Consider the following 18,151-nt stretch of genomic DNA (forward strand, 5'->3'; position numbering starts at 1 on the left):
GCGTGAAGATTGGGAGGGGCAAGGCTAGAGGCAGAGAGACCATCGGACTGAGCAGGAAGCCAGGTGAGAGGTGAGGTGGCTTGAATTTGGGTAGTCGGCAAAGATGAAGCTAAGTGAGCAGATCCGAGCTCGCTTTAGGAGATAGAGTTGGTAGGCCAACCGAAAGAAAGGCAGGAGCCCAGGGTGACACCTACCACTGGCTTGGGTGATAATGCCTGTCAGAACCCTTCACTAAAATGGGAACCAGGAAGAGGAATTGGTCCGGGTGGAAGGTGATGAACAGTTCAGTTTGAAATTCAAGTGTATTCAAATGAAGGTGGCCAGTAGTATACTGAGGTTTTCAAGCTCAAAATAGAAAATTCGGCCGCCATAGGGGTCTGAGAGTCGTCAGCCTAGAGATGTGAACTGAGGCTGTGGGAGCAAGAGGACCTCCCCTTCCCCCAAGGAGTGAGAACACAAGAGGGAGAGAAGACGCAGAGGCCAGAAATCTCAAGAGACCTTGACATTCAGCAAGGGTCAGCTGGAGGAGGCAAGGGCTACATAGAAACCGGCAGAGAGGTAAAAGGAAAGCCAGCCCATCTAATCCTCATAAATACCTCACGTACAGGTGAGGAATTGGGGGCTTTCTGCACTGTAAGAAGTAAGAAGTAAGAAACTCAAAGCCAGTGTTGCCCTATCATAACCATCCTTGACCAAGAATTTTGCTGTGTCTCCTACCCTCTTGTTTAATGCCTCTGTTAGGTTTCTGTGATTTCAGTCCGTGCTTTTGAAAGCAGACTGAAGATGAAAAGACTGACTAGATTCAGGAGATACCAGCATGTTTGTGCACAGCACGTTTTGACAGTCGGTTTTGATACAGGGCAGGCATGTGAAGGATGGTGATGCCTCAAACTTTGGTCTTTATTCAGACAGTGGACTCAGACTCTGTCTCTAGACTGCCATCATAGGTTGTCTAGCCTTCTGGAACCTCCTGACCATCCTAGGAGTGAGCCACTGCCCCACAAACCACCAGAAGATGAACCTTCACCAGCAGATGAACTCACCAGAAGAGGAAGTCTTTATTATGATGAACCTTTTATTATAGAGACAGACTGAACTCTCTTTTGCATAAAGAATCTTTGGATTGGGTCAGGGAAAATCCACCTGCTAAAGGTCACCACCAGCTCTCCCTGCCTCTGCCTCAGCTAAGCCCCCACTTGCCATTTACATCTCAAGGTCACCGGAAAAAAGGCCCCCAGGTGCAGGCTGGTTAGGTGGGCCATGCCGGCCAGAGGGTCAGGATTCCTGGCTGCCCACCAGGTCAGAGCCGCCCCGTCTCCCGCCCCAGTCGGTTGTCCAGGACCTGGAGCTGCCGGAGGAAGCCCGAGTTGGGGCAGATATCGCGGCGGGCCTGCACTGTCTGGATGGCCTCCACCAGCGTCATGTTCTCGCAGATCATGAGGAAGGCCAGGACAACTGTGGCAGAGCGGCTCACCCCCATGGCACAGTGTACCAGCACGCGGCCTGTGGGGAGACCCAGCCGAGCATCAGGCACCCGTCCTTGAGGGAGTCAGAGATGCTTCTGCCCAGCTGTCACAGCATCCCGGCATACTGACACTGTCCTCACTGCTGAGGCCCGAGAGGAAAGGGGCTCGCTCAAGGTCACATAGCATGTTAGTGGCAGGGCTCAGGGCAGCAGCTGGGATCCCCTTCTCCTGGTCCAGGGCGCTTCCTTTGCAACGAGCATCCTTCGCAACTCCAGCATGGTGAGGGTCAGTACTCCTGCAGTCCCCTGGGTTTGCATCAGATTGCACAGGTGTCCACCCACCTCCCTATCCTCTATCCTGCCCTCTCCCCTGCCCCTGCAGCTCCACACCAAGGCCTCAGCTTAGAGGAACCACTCCAGAGCCCTTGCTAGGTCTTGGACCTTCTGTCAATGCCTGGCCTCTTACTGAGGGATATGGTTACCCTGATGACCACACTGGACCTTAGTTATATCTATGATTGTTAGTTTCAAGGGTGAGATTCCCCCCTAAAGGGACTGCTCACTAAATGCTAGTAGTGAGCCCCCTGGGGTGGGAGGGTTGCTAAAGGACCCCACCATCCACATATTGGAAAAGTAGATAACCCCAGATCCCGCCTGCACCCCTCTCCATTCCCTCTCTTTCCCCAGCAGCTGACCTTGGGGAACACTGAGGGCACTTCGGATGTATCGAGCAACAGGCAGAAAGTAGACACTGAGGTCAAAGAAGGGGTTGTCATCAGCCTCGATGCCATAGTACTCCAAGGGCATTCCGCGGTAGAACTTGGCACCTGTGTCCACCTGAAACTTGCCTGCGGCGACATTCACAACATGGGTGATGCCCAGCTGGGTCAACTTGTTCTTGTCCCGGGCCGCGTACCTGGAGGGGCACAGGAGGAGGTGGGGTAGAGCTCACTGAGTCTGCCCCAGCTGCGCTGGAATTCACCCCTTGGCAGCCTCTGCTGACCTCTTCCAAGGGTAGAGCCTGGAATCAGTGAACTGGTCTGGGTGAAGGGGCTCCATTTCACTCGGGCCAACTTTTCTGGAGGGCAATTCAGCCACATGCATTAGAAGCCTCAAAAACGTACACTTGCCCCAGCCTCCTAGGAACTTAAAAGAATTCCAAATGTACTCACAGACAAATGTAAACTGTATCTAGTGACATTTAAGATAGAGAAAAAGTGGGGGGTGGGGAGAATCACTAAATAGACTATAAGAGGAGAGTGAGTGACTATTGACACAGCTGAATGAAACACTGCGCAACCACTAAAATGTGGCAGATAGATGCAGGTGAATAAGAAAAGGTGTTGGTACTATATTGAGAACCTATGAAAAGAACAGGATAACAAAACAGAATGTCGTTTAAAAGTGCTTTTAAAGTATGTTGTGCAGCGCCATTTAAAAAGTTTCCTATATAAAGCAGATTACAAAATGAGCTTATAAAGTGATACCATTTTTGTAAAAAAAAAAAAAGGAACTGTGAAAAAGCATTTATGTATGTATGTATGTATGCATTTTTTTTTGAGTCAACAAGGATTTTACAACTGGTTATCTGTGCGTGTAGGGGAGATACATATTTGCCATATTGTTAATAAGATATTGATCTATATTTTCTAAATATAAAAGAAAACTTACAACATCCACATATATTCATCCATATGTTCTAAGTTTGAAGACAACCTTTAGGGAAAATGAATCATATTGCACTCTCTCTCTATATATATCCTAGAGAAACGTGTGTGGTTCCCAGGGTACATGTACTAGAATGCTTTTAGAATTTCTGTTTATAATAGCCCCAAAGTGGGAAAATTCAAACAGAATAGATAAACTGTGATATTTACATGCAAATGAGTAATATATAGCAATGAACTGTTTGCTGCACATATTGCTGGCATCTCCCAGTTTTGAGCAAATGACGCCAGGTACAATACACAACATGACTCTATTCCTATCACTTTAAAAGGCAGGCAAAACTAACCCAAGTGGTGAAACTGTAAAGAAAAGCAAGGAAATAACTATTTCAGTACTCAGTGGTTATCTACAGGGGAAAAGCTTATGCTGAGAAGGGTTCAGTGGAGGTTTCCAGGGCACAAGTATTGTCTTATTTCTTGACCTGGGGGGTGAAACTGAGGCTTTGTGTACTTTCTTGGATATGTTCTAGTTCCACAAAGTACTAACAGTGTAAAAGGAAATAAATACGTGAGAAGAGATGGTCGGAGGCAAAGAGGGTGCCACTCTGCTCCTCACACGCTCTGGGCACGGGTCCCCTTCTGCTCCTCCCAACCCCCATCCTGGCTCGTACTTACGCGTCTCCCAGGAAGAGGTTGGGCCAGACTTCATTGACGTGGTTCAACATGGCCGCCCGACGGACCCACAGTAAGCGCTGCAGCGAGGCCAGCGTGGGTGGCTGGTAGGGGGACACCCGGACTGACCCATGGATCTTGGGCCTCCGGAGGTCCTGCTTCTGCAGCGAGTCCATCCTAGAACAGAGTGGACACTGCAGTGGCAAGCGGCAGGCTCCCCACAGGTGGGTCCAGCTGACATGGAGGCCCAGGCATGGTACATTGCCCAGGCGCCACTGGGATGCTTCAGAAGGGCCTCAGTTATTTCAGATGAGGTTATTAACCAGCTTGACTGGGACTGAGGCCTAGACCTTTTCCACAGGAAACCAGGAGCCAACCCCTTGTCACCACTGTGGAGCCAGGAAGCGCTCTCCCCTACCCTCTCCAGAGGCCCCTGGTGTTGGAAACTTTGTGCAAGGGGCCCTCAAAAGCTCCCTGTTGGTAGCAACTAGTCCAGTGCAACCCCACCCCTTATGTCTCTGGCTACTTGGTAGTTTGTAAGGATGAGAACTCCAGATGGCTGTGGCCCACAGAAGGCACTTAGACCCCCACAACCGGGCAGCTCATCTCAAGCCCCGCTTCTCTGCTGCTTCTACAGCTGGTCCTCAGGCTCCCATCCCTTCCCGCTGTCAGGTGCCTGAAGGTCAGAGCCCATCTCTGGAGTTGAGGAGCCTGGGCTATGAACTGACCCTTGTTGGCACTTCCCTGCTGAATGCGCTGATGCCTCTTGGGCGCTGGGGCCTCATTCATGGAAAGTCCCTATTTTACATAGGAGGAAGCTGAAGGTCAGAGAGAATAATTGGTTAAGTGATGCCCAGAGTTGTATGGTCACTAAGGAGCAAGGCTAGGGTTTCAGTCCCATTCTGTGTGCCTTCAGTTCCATCCCCCAGCCTTCGCAATACCCACTTTGAGGACTCCAGAGTGGTTGCTAACCCATCTTTCTCTACAGGGGAGCCTGCTGTGGCTGTTCCATGTCTGCCTATAGGCCCTGGGATTTTCCTCCTTACCCCTGTGACTCAGGCCAGTGATGCAGGTCAGGCCTCACCACGGTGGGATGGCTCGTGTCAGGAGTCAGCTGGCTGAGGGAATCCGAGACCCTGCAGAGCTGCGATGTCAGTGGCACCAGAACCTGGGTCTGGTGCTGGGCTGGGAAGCAGTGCCCCTCTTGGCTAACTGGCCTTGGCCCCTTCAACCAGTAACTAGGGAAGGTACAAACTGGGAAGAACTTCTTTGTTCTGTGGTAGGCGGTGCCAGGACCAGGAAGAGAAATGGGCACCCAGGAGGCCACCGGCTTGGTCAGGCTCACCCAGCGGGCAGTGGGAGGGCAGGGAGGAAGCGAAGACCCGGCTTTCCCTTTCATCCCCCACTGTGACCTCTCAGGGCAGGCTGAGTGGCCTGCCACCTACCTACGGCATGGTCTGGGGCCAGGAGTGGGGGAGTGGGTGCAAGGACAGGACCCGGCACGTGAGCAGAACGAGGCTGGGGCAGGTTCCGCCTGGAACACAGACGCTGTGAAGCGGCTAGAATTCCAGGTCCTTCCCTTGGAACCGGTGGGGGTGGGGCCTGAGAGCAGACGCAGGCCCCCTGCAGACTGAAGTGCAGTCCTTCCACACCTCTGGACCCCTCTCTGCTTGGTGTCTCTTTGGGGTTAAAGGCTCTTGGCCCTGGAACTCCCCAGGGAGATGGGAGGCTACATGAAGTGGTGGGAAAAGAACTTTAGAAAGAGCGCAGAGAGCCTAACCACAGCTCATTCTGAGGTCAAGAGCAAGTCTTAGCTCCTGTCTGGGCCATGATTTCTCTTCTTTATCTTAAAGATACTGGCCTTGCCTGCTTTAAGGAGTGTCTGGAAGGTCTGATCTGAGAATGAGAGAGGAGTGGCTGGGTTTGCAGAAACTACAGGGAAGAGTGAAGTGTATATTGCTGGAGTGCGGAGAGGTCGACAGCCACACGGGTCTGGAGCTGCCAGCTGGGGCTGCAGAAGTCCCAGGTTGGGGGAAATGGGGCTTAGGGAAGCCTTGTGGGCGCAGCTGCAGGCCTTTGAGCTTGGTGCGGGGTAAGGCCGCCACCCAGTGTCCAGTGGGTGTCTTGCAGCTCAGCTGTGCCTGCGACCGGCAAACTCCTGTTGAGACAGAGCTTGTCCCTGATCCTCCTGGAAGCTCCTGGGAGATGGAGGAGCCAGCAGAGGGGTCGGGAATGAGAGCTGCTAGGCCACAGCCCAGCCTCAGTCTCCTCAGGGCCTAGGCCCAGGTCTGGAGAAGGGGGCCTTTTCCTTGAACTTAGGAGTACTCGTTGTTAGGCCTCACCTTGGACCTCATACTCGATACTCATGGATGTACCCCCTACGTGTCTGCTCTATCCTGTGAGGGCCCAGCCCCCACCCAGCGACTCATCCTTAGAGCTCTGGGCACACCCACAGAAGGGAAGTTGGTAGCTGCAGCAGCCCCTGGTTTCTGCCATCCCCAGATCGAGACTGAGAGTCCTGCCTGACCCCTCCCTCCTCCTGCATCTCTTGGCCATAGCAGGGTGAAACCTGGGCCTGATGTCCAGACAAGATCAGGTGTGTTCAGGGTGACGTGGCTGTAGACACGGGCCACACATCCAGCAGGGATAGGCTTTGTCTGGCTCTGCACCCTGCTCCCTCTGGTGCCCCTTCTGCCTCCTTCCTGAGTCTCCCCCTAAGCTGAGCAGCTGCCCCTGTGGGCGGTGCTCTTCCCTCTCTTGAGTTGCTGCTGTTTACAAGTTCAGACACCTGTTTTCTGCCTTTGTGCCTCTCGTACCCTCTATGTTGTTGTCGCCAGTGCCTCTGTCTCCACCCCACTCACAGGAGCTCACGCTCCCCCACAGACCCCCAGCACACTACCCCACATGCCACAGCCTCAGACCAAGGCTCAGGCCTCCGCAGGGCAGGGGAGCAGCTGTCTGCCATCCACCCCCTCCTGGTCTTCCCTCCTGCTCACTCTCTCCTCCTCCTCCAGGCAGACCACATGGGACTGTGGCCACAGGAGAGGTGGGGCCGGAGAGCTCAGGACAGGACAAGTGAAGAGTCTGGCGAAAGAAGCTTTGGGGAGGGTGGCAGGCAGGCGGCCAGTGGGGAGCTGCCTGTGACCCTGCGCCCTGCGTGCTGGTCTTGGAGGAGGGCAGGCCTGGGCCAAGTTCTCAGGTCTGGAGCTGGGATCTGTGTGGTCTTCTCTGAGCCAGCTTTCTCAGTGGAGCTGCTGTGAGAATGCCATGTTTAGGGCACCTCCCCCAGTGTCCGCCTCCTGGTAGATGCCCAATAAATGGTGCATCTTACTCTTATTATCATCGCGCTTACCCTTTGAAGCCTCAGCCATATCCCACGGGACAGTGAGGCTTGGTCTCTATCTTTTTGTGTTCCTTAATTTGTCTTTCTCTGTCCAGTAATGGTTATTATATTTACCACAAACTAAGGATATGCTTTGCATCAGACAGAGCTAAAGACTTAAATTTTTCTCACTGAATTCTCACAGCACTCTTATGAGGCAGATAACATTTACCATCCCCATTTTTACAGATGAGGAAACTAAGGCTCAGAAAGACTAAGCTCTATGCCCAAGGTCACACAGCCAATAAGCACAGGAGCCAGGATTCAAGCCCAGGTTGATCTGATTAGCAGGCTTCATCTGGGCCTCTATCTCCGACCCAGTCTCTCCGCTAATCCAGTGCAGCCGCCTTCCCACCCCCAACATGCACAGGCACAGGTGTCCTGGCCCTCTTTACCCAGCATGCTCTGCAGCCCCCAGAGTAGGGGCACTCACCCACCTGTGGGGGTATTTGGCCCAGGCTGTGGTCTTCTCTGACGGGCACTTTTTGCTCCCAGCTTTCAGACGCCCGTCTCTGCACACTTGATGCTGTTTCTATTTTTTGATTGGAGTTTAATTATAAAGCATGATGTGCTGCTCCCCTCCTCTGGCCTCCCCCTGCCACTCCCAACTCCCCCACGGGTCCCCTGGCACGGTCAGTGCCAAGCCCAGCCAGGCACCTGGCCCCGCTGGGAGCAGAGGCAGTCCAGCAAGGGGGTCTGCCTGTGACGTGTGTGGACGTGGATATGGATTGTGGGGCAGGAGGAAGGGAGACGGAATAAGCCATTTGGGAAGGTCCGTTGGTCTTCATGGGGAGCACGTGGAGTATGGGCAGCAAGTTAAAGCGAGAAGGCGTCTCCATGGGGGAGAGTGGGGAAGAGAACAGCCAAATCACGTCCCAGCTGGCGGCGCTGACACCAGAACCCAGGCCCAGGGGCCCCTCGCTGGGAGCCAAAGGTTATAGGACTGGCCCCGGACTAAGATCCAGATCAGGCTGAGGGAAATGTGGGCAGAAAGACAGACAAAGATGTTAAGTGGCGTTCAGAGCAGGTCTTTGGAACAGGCCCGGCCTACAGTCAGAAACCGTGCTTCTGGAAACCAGCCTGTTCTCTGCGAACCTCTTCCCTCCCCCAGAAGACATTCCTGGAGCAGACCTCACCGTTCTGTTAAAGTCCCTTCCAAGGCTGACGGCTCAGTTAGAGACCTTGGATTTAGGTCTGTTAAGAATTCTCACTCTTCAGAGACCCTCCTCATATACCCATGCTTCAGTACTCTTCTCTACTCACACCCCCAGATGACCGCCACACAGATGATTACCTACAGCCACACCGCCTCTGGGTCTCTGAAGCCGGAGCTCCAGCAAGCTGGGCTCAGCCCTTACTGTGGCTCCTTGAGCCCTGGCGAGGGCTGATGGAGGCAGCTGTGGCCACAGGCTATCAGGAGCACTTAGAACACCCCTCCCACTCCCATGTCCCCCGACTCCTAGGGGAACTTAAAGCCCCTGGGAGAGGAGTCCTCAGGGCCTGGCTGAGAGGGCAGTCCCTTCCCACCTGTGAGCACTGGAGGCCATGGCTGAGAGGGAGTACAGGCAGCAGGAGGAAGTGGATGGAGCTGCAGGCTTGAGGGTGGGCCCCGCACTGGGCTCTTACCATCTTCTGGGTATCCACCTGGGCCACAACCTCCAGCAGCACCAGCAGGGCCAGGGCAAAATGGCAGAGCCCCATAGCAGGGAGTAAGGCCCAGTTCTGGGGGAGAAATGAACTCCATGTTACAGGCAGGTAAACTGAGGCTCAAAAAAAAAACCAAAAAAAAACAACTGAGGCTCAGATTGGCTGGGACTCACCACGGCAGGGACAAGAGCTGCCAGCTAAACCTGCTCTGCCTTGAGCCTCTGTGTAAGATCAAGTGGGTTATGGGTGCCAAAAGAGATAAAGAGGCAAGTTTGAGGCCCAAGGCTCTTGAAGAGAGATGACCTCTCCCCAAAGCCCCCTCACCTCTGAGTCCTCAGCCCTAGGACTACTGTGTACAGTCACACAGGTTGCTCACTGCACAACTCTTGGGGGCCCCAGCTTCACAGACTATTTTGTGGATGTAGCCCCAGGAATTGTTTAAGGCTATAGCCCAACTGACTCCCCCAAAGCCAGCTGCCTGAAAAGAAGAATGCAGAGGCCTGAGGTGAGAGGATTTAAGGCCCCAGGCTGAGGAAGCGGGGTGGTTGGGCATGATCAGAGATGCGCTGTTCCCACAGTTCCCAAAGCCTGCCTAGAGGAATGAGCAAGGTGGGAAGATGCTCTTCCCATCCCCCTCTCGGCTGCCACACCTGCAGAACCCCCACAACAGTTTCCCCCCCAGCCTCGCCTTGGGCCTAATCCCAACCCCAGCTATAATGCCTATTTTCTTTCATGGCATTCACCCTCAAACTAACCGAGACCTCCTTCCTGCCCCCATTCCCAACCCCAAGATGCTCATCCTCCTAACAGCACATGGGAAAGGGTTGATATTGCTCACGTGCTCCCCCTTGGCCAGGCTGGTTATGCATTCAGAGACAAAAGCAGCTCTTACGGGTGGTGGGCAGGGGGAGATTCATTCATGCCCCAGGGAGGCTCTGGCAGGAGGAGAAAGCTGCTACTCTCCTAACTCCCAGAAGAGCCCAGGACAGTGTCCCACTTCCAGCTGGCAGCCCTTCTGAGCCAGTGGGTGGTGGGGCACAGCCAAATTCAGGGTGAGGAGAGGTGAAGGAAGGAACAGTATGGGTAGCAGGAGCTGGAGGTGGGATGGGGGAAATGGAGAGCATCTCTGGAGGCTTAACCTTCCCTCAGATGGCCCTCAGTGGGGATGGAATATAAGGAAAATGAGCTGTTGGAGCCAGACAGGGACAGCCCCAACATGGGCATGGTGGGAGAAGACAGGCAGTGGGCACTCCACAGCTGCCTCACAATCTGGAGCCCCCACAGCCTCTCTACCCTCAGGAAGAGACACCCCTGCCTCCTCTCAGTTGAGCAGGAAGAAAACACAGAGCTGATGCCAAAGAAATTACAGCAGCACCTTGGCAACCATTTGTGGGCTGGGAGCCTGAGACGCACCATTGCTGTGGGGGAGCCAAGCTCCTTCTGCTGGGCAGCTGGGGAGACTGGGGCCTCTAGCAGGAGGGAGGTGGCTTGGGCAGAGGAGATACTGGGGATCTGTCTCTTTCATGCAGCCTAAGGACTGAGGGCTTGTGCTCCAGATGCACTGAATATGGAATAGGAGGAGGCAGAAGGTAAATGGATAGACTTCAGGAAGGCTTTATGTCCTTTGGGGACCACAGAATCAGAGACGGAGGGAGGTTAGGGAGGGTCCTTCTGGAGATCTCTGAGATCACATTGGGTGGGGTGTGACGGTAGAGAGTGGGGTGCTGAGTCCAAGGCAAAGAACTGAAGGGCATGGCGATGGGAGAACTTTGTATCAAGCAGGGCTTGTGTGAGGAGGTTGTGGCCAGTGGCAGGAGCACCTGTTCTCTTTCTCCATTGTGGGGATGGATGCGCGGGGCTGACGTGATTATCAACTAAACTTGGAGCAATGACTGCAGCCCCACGCTTCACCAAGGACTAGGATCCAGACCTGAGGGGAGGGTGTGCAGAGGTGTGGGAAGAGCCAGACGGCCCTCAGGTACAGGACCGGCTGTGATCCTGTCTTGGTGGGGTTCAGGTGGGTGAACCCCACAGGCTTTTGGCCAAGGAGGTAGGGCAGGTCAGCACCAGGACCAGTTTGGAAGGCCTTACCTCTTCCATTTTATGCTTCTCACCCCTTTCTTTCCCAGCCTTTCCATCTTCTCTGGCTCTGAAGAATCTGTGAGTGGGCTGGGAGTAGGGGGAGGGACTGACGATCAAGCTGCCTGAGCCAGGCCTAGGATTGGTGAGGGCAGCCCAGTAGCTTGGGGAATGGGCCAAGCCCCTTTCAACCCTCTCTTCCAGCCCCACTCAGCCCTGAAACCCAACCTCTGAACTGCTCTCATTCATGTCCTCACCCAACCCCTTATTCTAGTTGTACCCTTGCCCTCTGCCCAGCCCTCACCTGACCTTTCACTTGGCACTGCACCCAGCCTCGGCCCCTCACGCCCTGCCCAACCCTCACCTGGCCCCTCAGCTCCGGCCTGCACCCCGCAGCTGCTGGTCCAGCCGGCAGAGCTGGTGAAGGAAACCTCTGTTGGGGAAGACCCATCGGCGCTCCCTCACGGTGATCACCGCCTGGCGCAGGGAGAGCTGCTGGCGCAGCATGAGGTAGGCCAGGACCAGTGTGGCAGAGCGGCTCACCCCGACCACGCAGTGCACCAGGACCTTGGCTGAGGAAGACATCCTGCTGAAAGAGCCTTTCCCACCAGCCAGCCCACCCAGTGGCTGAGGTGGGGACCCAAGTTCCTTCCCTTACTCTGCTTTGGGTGTATTCTGTGACCCTCGGCAAATCACTCAACATGTCTGGGCCTCCATTTCCCGATGTGTCAAGTGGGTACATTAGCACCTCTTATGCCTACCCTTGGGATGGGGTAAACACACCCCAATACGGCTTCTAGGACTCTCTGTGGGCTGGCCTTGCTGACCTTGCAGCTTCACCCCAGGCTGTCCCACCCCAGCTCTCAGCTCTGGAAACACTGGGTAACTTGCAGTCCCTTGAAGCTGTCATGGTCCCTGGCCTCCAGCCTTCCCACATGCTCTTTCAACTACTTGTAAAAGTTTTTCCCTTCTCTCAGTCTGACTAACATCTACTACTCATTTGTCAGGATTCCACTGAGATAAGGCTTCCTGACTACTCATGGTATCATTTGAATCACAAAGCAGCTCATCCTTTTTGCATGGATGCAACAGTGAATACTGTTGTAGAGGGAATTCCCCCCAACTTCCTGATCCTCTGAATCCAGGACCCTGTCCTGTACTTCACTTTTACCGACTCATCTGAGTAGTGCTCAGATGTAATAACATTTTGAATGTCTTTCCACCAGGGACCCTGCTTTGTTTAAGGCAAGTATCTAGTGTCCCCTTATCTAGCTCCATGCCTGTCACAGAGAAGATAATAAATAGTTGATGAATGAATGGGTGAAGAAAAATGAAGGTCAGGATGCTTTGGATTGAAAAGTGCTATGAGCCACAGTCTTGTCTTTCCCATGACACAGATGAGAAACCGAAGCATAGACACTGGCTTATCTGGGGTCGGGTAGCAAGGGGCACAGCTCTCACCCAGGATGAACAGTAAGCAGCTTCCCCAGGCTCCTTTGTTGCACCCCAGATATTAGAAGATTTTTTTTTCCATTTGAAAGTACTTTGGGGCAGAAACCAGACATCTAGATACCAGATGGCAATCTCCCAAGGCTGAGTGATGCAGAGGAAGAACTGTTTTATTGTTTGGGAGACCTGGCTTCCAGCCCCAGGGCTGCTCCTAACTCGGGGCATGACCTTGTACTTCAGGCCTCCCTTTCCCTGTCTGTGGAGCAATGCTACTGGATAAAGTGCTGGGACACTGAGCAGAGGATTTAAAAAACATGATGACTTTTTAAAAACTAGCGGTGGGAGGCCACTGATGTTAAAGGGGAACCTGGACATCCTCCCATGACTGAGCTGGGTGGAATATGGGTTCAGATGTCAGGTCCTACCCCCAGGCGTGCTCAGGGCACGGTGGATGAAGTCAGCTGCAGAAGAGAAGTAGACACTGATGTCGAACTCAGGGAGGTCGTGGGCTGGCACCCCCAGGTAGCTCACACTGCTGCCATAGAAGTCAGCGTTGCCCTGACAGTAGAGGCCCCCATGGGCGGCATTCAGCACGTGGGTGATGCCCAGCTTCCAGAGCTCAAAGCGGTTATTTGCTGTGGCCCTAGGGAGGGGAGGAAGGGAAGCCATGAGGTCTGGGAAGGAGGCGTTGTCTGGTCCCCTGCCTTAGAGCGATGAATCCATTAGGGTCCAGAAGGAGCCAGAGGAACTTGTGGGGTTCACGGCTCACAGCCTCACCCAGGAGCTTTCTAGTAGGGGAGCTGGTAGTACAGGGATGTAGCTTTAGCTTCTCCGCTTCCTGAGGCAATCCGCCCCTGCCATGCCAGGACAGGAAGGAAAGGATTGCTTCAGCCCTAGGACCCAGCTGCACCTCCCTGCTTGCCACATGCCCTGCCTCGCACATCCGGCTCTTCCTGGCCACTACCTCATACCTGTTTTTAATCTGCAAATATTTAAAGGTGACACCTTCCTTGATTCACCTCCAGTCAGCCTTCCTCACCCAGTCTGTGTCCAAAGGAAGAAGGCCGGAACCGGAAAGGGGAGCTCTCTGTCCACCCCATCTCTCACCCCAAATCACCACGATTCCCCGTCCTTTGCCCCACCCACCCCACCCCCAAGATCCCACCCCCAAGACCCACCAGTTGTTCCTGATGTGCCAGAAGACTCTGGGAACTTTTGGGAGCTCCCTTCTTTCAGGCAGGCAAAGTCCCTGCTCCCCCTGGTGGCTGCACCTGATCACTGCACTGTTCCTAGCACGAAGGGGTCCTGGAGGAAGTCCCTGGCTTGGGAAACTCAGAGCAGAACCAGTTGCCCTTTCTCTCACCCCAACCCCCCATCTCTGGTAAAGATCCCAAGAACTGTCTCTCCTTGTCCTCACCCCCACGTCCCTTCAGCCAACTACCACTCACGCATCTCCTATGTAAAGGTTGGGCCAAACTTCATCCACGTGGCTGGAAGAAACCTTCCCTGCCCTCAGGAGCTCCTCCAGTTCCAGGACGCTGGGGCAAGGCGTAGCTCCCGCATCTCCCCTCAGCTGTGGGAGCGAGGCTTCCGCCATGGGCCAGCCCACCCACCCCTCTGTCTCCGTGGTCACTCCTCTCTGCCTCTCCAGTGTCATTCCTCCTTCCTAGAGACTGGCAGGGACAGGTGAGACGGCAGCAAGTGACTCAGCAAATTACAGGGGCCTCTAGAGAAAACAGGACATTTTCCTCCCCAAGTCACCCCCTGGCCTGAAACTGCCTGACAACAGGGAATCAGATCTATCTCTGCAAGTCACGTTACCTCTCAGCCTCAGTTTCTTCATCTCTCAAGTAAGAATTATAAGGATTAGCTGAAACAAAAGATACTCTGAGTCTAACACACAGTAGATATTAATAGATTTAGAGTCCTGTATAAGTCTATTTGGTTCTGAGGACTGCGTTAAGGTAGAGATCCGGTGCAGAGGAGGTGGTTGGCTCCAACGATGCATGATGGGAAAAGTTCTTCAGGTCTGGGTGGGTCACATACTAAGTGGAAACTGTTTGACTGCTGGAGGAGCTTCTGGATTATGGGACTCAGGGGAAGTTTCCTGAGTTACAGAGTCTGAGAAATGTGGAGGGGAGGCCTGGAGGACCTCATCTAAAGGGTGCCCACAGGGTTTGTGGGGGAAAGTTTGAACAATAGTTCTGTTATGAAGATGGCTGATTTCTCAAAAGAGACGGCTAAAATGGGCCATGTGTGCCAGAGAGGCAGAAGGGAGAGATGAATGTTTTCCTCGACCTTCTGAAGAGGCAAAGAAAGGGCTGTCATCAAAAATATTTTTGGGTGGGAGGGAGATTCCTCTGCTTATAAGGGCTTTTGTCCTCACAGCAGAAACAGAGAAAGGTCTGTATTCGTCCTTCTGCCAGAGGTCCTCGTAGGCTGAAGTGAGATGTCTTGCCCACTCTCAGATGCCTTCATGAAGGCTTTGTGGGGGGTGGGGGGGGGCATAAGCTGTAGTGGGGAGGCTCCCAGTTGCACCTGGCTTTGAGTCTGGTTTGAGGGTAAAGGCCATACCAGGGCATTCCATGGAAGCGGGTTGCACTCAGTGTCCACCCCAGAATCCCACTCCCATCAGAGCCACTGAAGCCTGCCTTGCACCGCCCGAGGAAGCAAGGTGAAGAGGGGGCTGGAGCCCAGGTCGAAGGCGGTTTTAGAGGTTAAAGCGTCTGCCTGGAATGCGGGACACCTGGGTTCGATCCCTGGGTCGGGAAGATCCCCTGGAGAAGGAAATGGCAACCCACTCCAGTACTCTTGTCTGGAGAATCCCATGGAGGGAGGAGCCTGGTAGGCTACAGTCCGTGGGGTCACAAAGAGTCGGACACGACTGAGCGACTTCACTTCACATGCCACGGCTAGGCCTAAGGTGGGGGCTTCCTTCAGGGTGGGGTGGTACAGTAAAGCGAGAAGAGCATATGTTCTCAAGTTAGACTTCAGTAGGAATACTGGCTTCGGCACATATTAACTGCGGACCTGAGGCAAAGTTGCTTGGCCCTTCTCTGTTGTGATGCCCTGCATAGGTGGCACAAGGATTAAGAGATATATTTATATGGCATTTGGCATAGGGACAGTCAGAGAGTAAAGGGGCAATAAACGGTAATAATGATGACTGGAGGCTGGCTCCCTGCAAAGGAATTAGGGGAAAGTCCCTCTTGCCCCCAATTTACTAATCCCATAGGCCCCGCCCCGCCTGCACTAGCGCGTCATCTCTCATCTCGTTAGCTTTGGACCAAATGCATGCTCTCTTGGGTTTCCTTGCAGCCGTTTCAGATCGCCGTCCTCCCCTCACGCCCATCTTGAACCCCGAGCGTCTTCCGGGTTTTGCCCCACCCCCTAAGGCTCCGCCTCCCATCGATGGGGCCCCGCCTCGCGAAGTATATCCGGTTCGGATTTGAGCAGCTGCCGGCGCGGATGAGACCGCGGTCGGAGCCGGGCCGCAGCGATGCCTGCGCGCAGCCGCCACCGCCCCAGCCTCCACTCCGGCTCGCCTACCCGGGCTCCGCCCCCACCGCTTGAGGCGTCTCTCTCTAGGGAGGCCCGGAGGGCACCGGACTCCGGCAGCGGCTCGGACGCCGACCCGGAGGCGGGTCCGGGGAGCGCGATTCGGAACAAGGAGGTGAGCTGCAGCTGAGGTGGAGGAGAGGGGAGTTCGGGGTGGGCGCATGCAGCACGGGTGAATGGGGGAGTCGGGGGTGGAGGCGGGTGGGGGTGCCAGGGACAGAATTCGGAGGGGCCGTGGGAGACGGTTGAGGGAGCGTGGAGAGTCCTTTAGAACGGAATCTGAGGGAAATGGAGGCTGTTGAGCCGAGGCCCTGAGGCGGGTGACGATGGCCCCCGACTAAGGGGTAAGAAGAGGCCGAGGGGCGAGGGAGAGGGTGTGGAGGCTGAGGGAGATGTGGCCTTGGAGAGGCAGGGCATGGACGTTTCGGAAAGCCGGGTGAAAGTGAGGGGAGAAGACCGAAGGGTCCCGCGGGAATGTAGGACCAGGGGGGAGATGCTCTGCGGTTTGGCAGTGGGAAGAGGGCTCAGAGGAGCCGATCCAGGGCCGATGTTCCCACTGGGCGAGAGAGAAGGAACTAGGGTGGGACTGACGAGATTGCTGACCTAAGGGGTTGGTACTAATTAGGGGGAGGATTTAGGTTTGAAGAGGAAGGGGCTGTCAGGTGGCAAGTCGTCTGGCCTTAAAGACCAGAAAGAGATAAATGGGGTCAAGACCGAAGAGGAGCCCTTGGGGGCTCTAATTTAGGGCTTGGGCATTTGCACAGGTGTCTTTCATAGCATGGAAGGTCTCTGGGGTAATATACTTGGATTATGGAGCTTTCTAGTTTGTGGACAGTGAGTCCTTATAAGAATCTGGGGTGAGAAGGGTGTTCTTTAACACTGATTTGCCCAAAGGACTAGAAGTAGTGAAAAGGAAGTGATGTTTGGAAAAGATAGTGAAAGGAGTGGTTCTGAATGTAAAGATAAATCCTTTGAATTTATTCTCACAGTGATAGCGTGTTTCTCTTTATTTGTTTGTATTTTATTTAAATTTGTTTTGTCTTAAATACCTGACAAGTTTAGGTAATCTTTAAAAAAAATTTAATACTTTACCTTTATTAAAAAAAAATAAAGTCGAAACAAGTTTGGACACTTAGATTTTTCAGATACTCCGTACTGACTGATTTCACTCTTGATCATTTGAGTTGACATATACTGGTCAGGAGGTAAAAATATGATCATGGCAAATATCTGGGTTAAAAGCATCTGGTTTTATCTACCTAAAAAAGTAGATAAAACTGTGTGAAACCACCACAGTCCAGGAGACTACCAGACCTTTCTCTCTCCCATGACTCCACAATTGGAGTTATCTCTTGAAAACTGGAAGGATACCCTTGACAGATTTGCAGGACCAATACTTTGCAGTTATTGTATAAATAATATTTTTAGTAAAGTTATCTAGAGTAAGAATAGAGGATGCTTGTAGCTGGCAGTTAACAGAACTGGGATAGGTGGGTACACAGATGCCTTTTACTGTATGGAAGATATAGTACCAAAACCATGATTGTGCCAGAAAAATAATTATTACCATATCTATATTTAGTTGAAATAGGTTTTTTTTTTGTAATTGTTAAATAGCGTGATTTGGTGAAGTGTTTGACTAGCCACATCTCATATGTTGTTTTACAACTTTTTATACAGTTAGAGGTTGACAAAGTTGTTGGCGTTTCAAAACAAAAGTTTTAATCAAGTATTTCTAGTCTAAATGGGTATCTTAACAGTTTAATCTTAATGAGATGATAATTTACTTACTGCAGCTAGTTACTAAGTTAGTGTATGTGTATACACTCTATGTCATATCTTCAAATGCCCAGTGGACTGATAATTATTTCTTCAAAGGAGAGATGAATTCTTAGCCTTGCTTTTAGCTATTGTTCAAAATTAGCTCCTTTTTCTTTAAATTAATATAGTTGAGAAAGTGTGTATACTGTTGCTTATTTATGTTTGTTTACCCTCACTAAGCTTCCCTGGTGGCTCGGAGGGTAAAGTGTCCGCTTGCAATGCGGGAGACCTGTGATCCCTGGATCGGGAAGATCCCCTGGAGAAGGAAATAGCAACCCACTCCAGTACTCTTGCCTGGAAAATCCCATGGACAGAGAAGCCTGGTAGGCTACAGTCTATGGGGTAGCAAAGAGTTGGACACGACTGAGCGACTTCACTTCACTTTACTTCACCCTCACTAAACTGAGATTC

At 53.0% G+C, this 18,151-nt stretch overlaps 3 protein-coding genes across 15 annotated transcripts in view; 1 reads left to right on the forward strand and 2 right to left on the reverse strand.

The window, feature by feature from the left end:
• Positions 1-1,039: 1,039 nt before the first annotated feature.
• DUSP13B (dual specificity phosphatase 13B) lies at positions 1,040-14,036 on the reverse strand. Of its 12 annotated transcripts, XM_069572180.1 has the most exons (11): positions 13,810-13,980; positions 13,540-13,666; positions 12,787-13,004; positions 11,277-11,484; positions 10,925-11,002; positions 8,714-8,908; positions 7,624-7,718; positions 4,851-4,940; positions 3,808-3,981; positions 2,161-2,381; positions 1,040-1,771 (listed from the first exon to the last, which is right to left on the reverse strand). In XM_069572180.1, the coding sequence occupies exons 4-11, from the start codon at positions 11,361-11,363 to the stop codon at positions 1,527-1,529; spliced, it is 1,185 nt and encodes a 394-aa protein (XP_069428281.1). In that variant the 5' UTR covers positions 11,364-11,484; positions 12,787-13,004; positions 13,540-13,666; positions 13,810-13,980; the 3' UTR covers positions 1,040-1,526. The 12 variants fall into 12 exon arrangements, with proteins under 12 accessions (XP_069428281.1, XP_069428285.1, XP_069428282.1 ...); XM_069572184.1 differs by lacking the exon at positions 13,540-13,666 and having other exon boundaries at positions 8,813-8,908; positions 13,810-14,036; XM_069572181.1 differs by lacking the exon at positions 13,540-13,666 and having other exon boundaries at positions 1,040-1,503; positions 13,810-14,036.
• Positions 12,776-13,958, reverse strand: DUSP13A (dual specificity phosphatase 13A). Its single transcript, XM_069571539.1, has 2 exons — positions 13,810-13,958; positions 12,776-13,004 (listed from the first exon to the last, which is right to left on the reverse strand). The coding sequence occupies exons 1-2, from the start codon at positions 13,956-13,958 to the stop codon at positions 12,776-12,778; spliced, it is 378 nt and encodes a 125-aa protein (XP_069427640.1).
• Positions 14,037-15,758: 1,722 nt separating the features above from the next.
• SAMD8 (sterile alpha motif domain containing 8) overlaps positions 15,759-18,151 on the forward strand; it is a 47,529-nt gene continuing 45,136 nt past the window's right edge. Inside the window, exon 1 of one of the 2 annotated variants that reach the window (XM_069572191.1) lies at positions 15,759-16,034. In XM_069572191.1, the coding sequence (XP_069428292.1) occupies positions 15,861-16,034 (174 nt within the window). In that variant the 5' untranslated portion in view covers positions 15,759-15,860. The remainder of the gene's footprint in view (positions 16,035-18,151) is intronic. The other variant, XM_069572192.1, reaches the window with a different exon arrangement.

This window comes from Ovis canadensis, chromosome 25 (genome assembly GCF_042477335.2).
Source record: "Ovis canadensis isolate MfBH-ARS-UI-01 breed Bighorn chromosome 25, ARS-UI_OviCan_v2, whole genome shotgun sequence".
In the NCBI taxonomy this organism is placed as follows: Eukaryota; Metazoa; Chordata; class Mammalia; order Artiodactyla; family Bovidae; genus Ovis; species Ovis canadensis.

Coding starts and splice junctions, on each gene's coding strand:
- DUSP13A (XM_069571539.1), bottom strand. CDS start 13,958: ATGGCGGAAGCCTCGCTCCCACAGCTGAGGGGAGATGCGGGAGCTACG. Junction 13,005..13,809: donor AACCTTTACATAGGAGATGC/GTGAGTGGTAGT, acceptor TCCCCTCCCTAG/GGCCACAGCAAATAACCGCT.
- DUSP13B (XM_069572179.1), bottom strand. CDS start 11,363: ATGGGTCTTCCCCAACAGAGGTTTCCTTCACCAGCTCTGCCGGCTGGA. Junction 8,909..10,924: donor AGAAGCATAAAATGGAAGAG/GTAAGGCCTTCC, acceptor TTTCTCCCCCAG/AACTGGGCCTTACTCCCTGC. Junction 2,382..3,807: donor AACCTCTTCCTGGGAGACGC/GTAAGTACGAGC, acceptor GTGCCCCTCCAG/GTACGCGGCCCGGGACAAGA.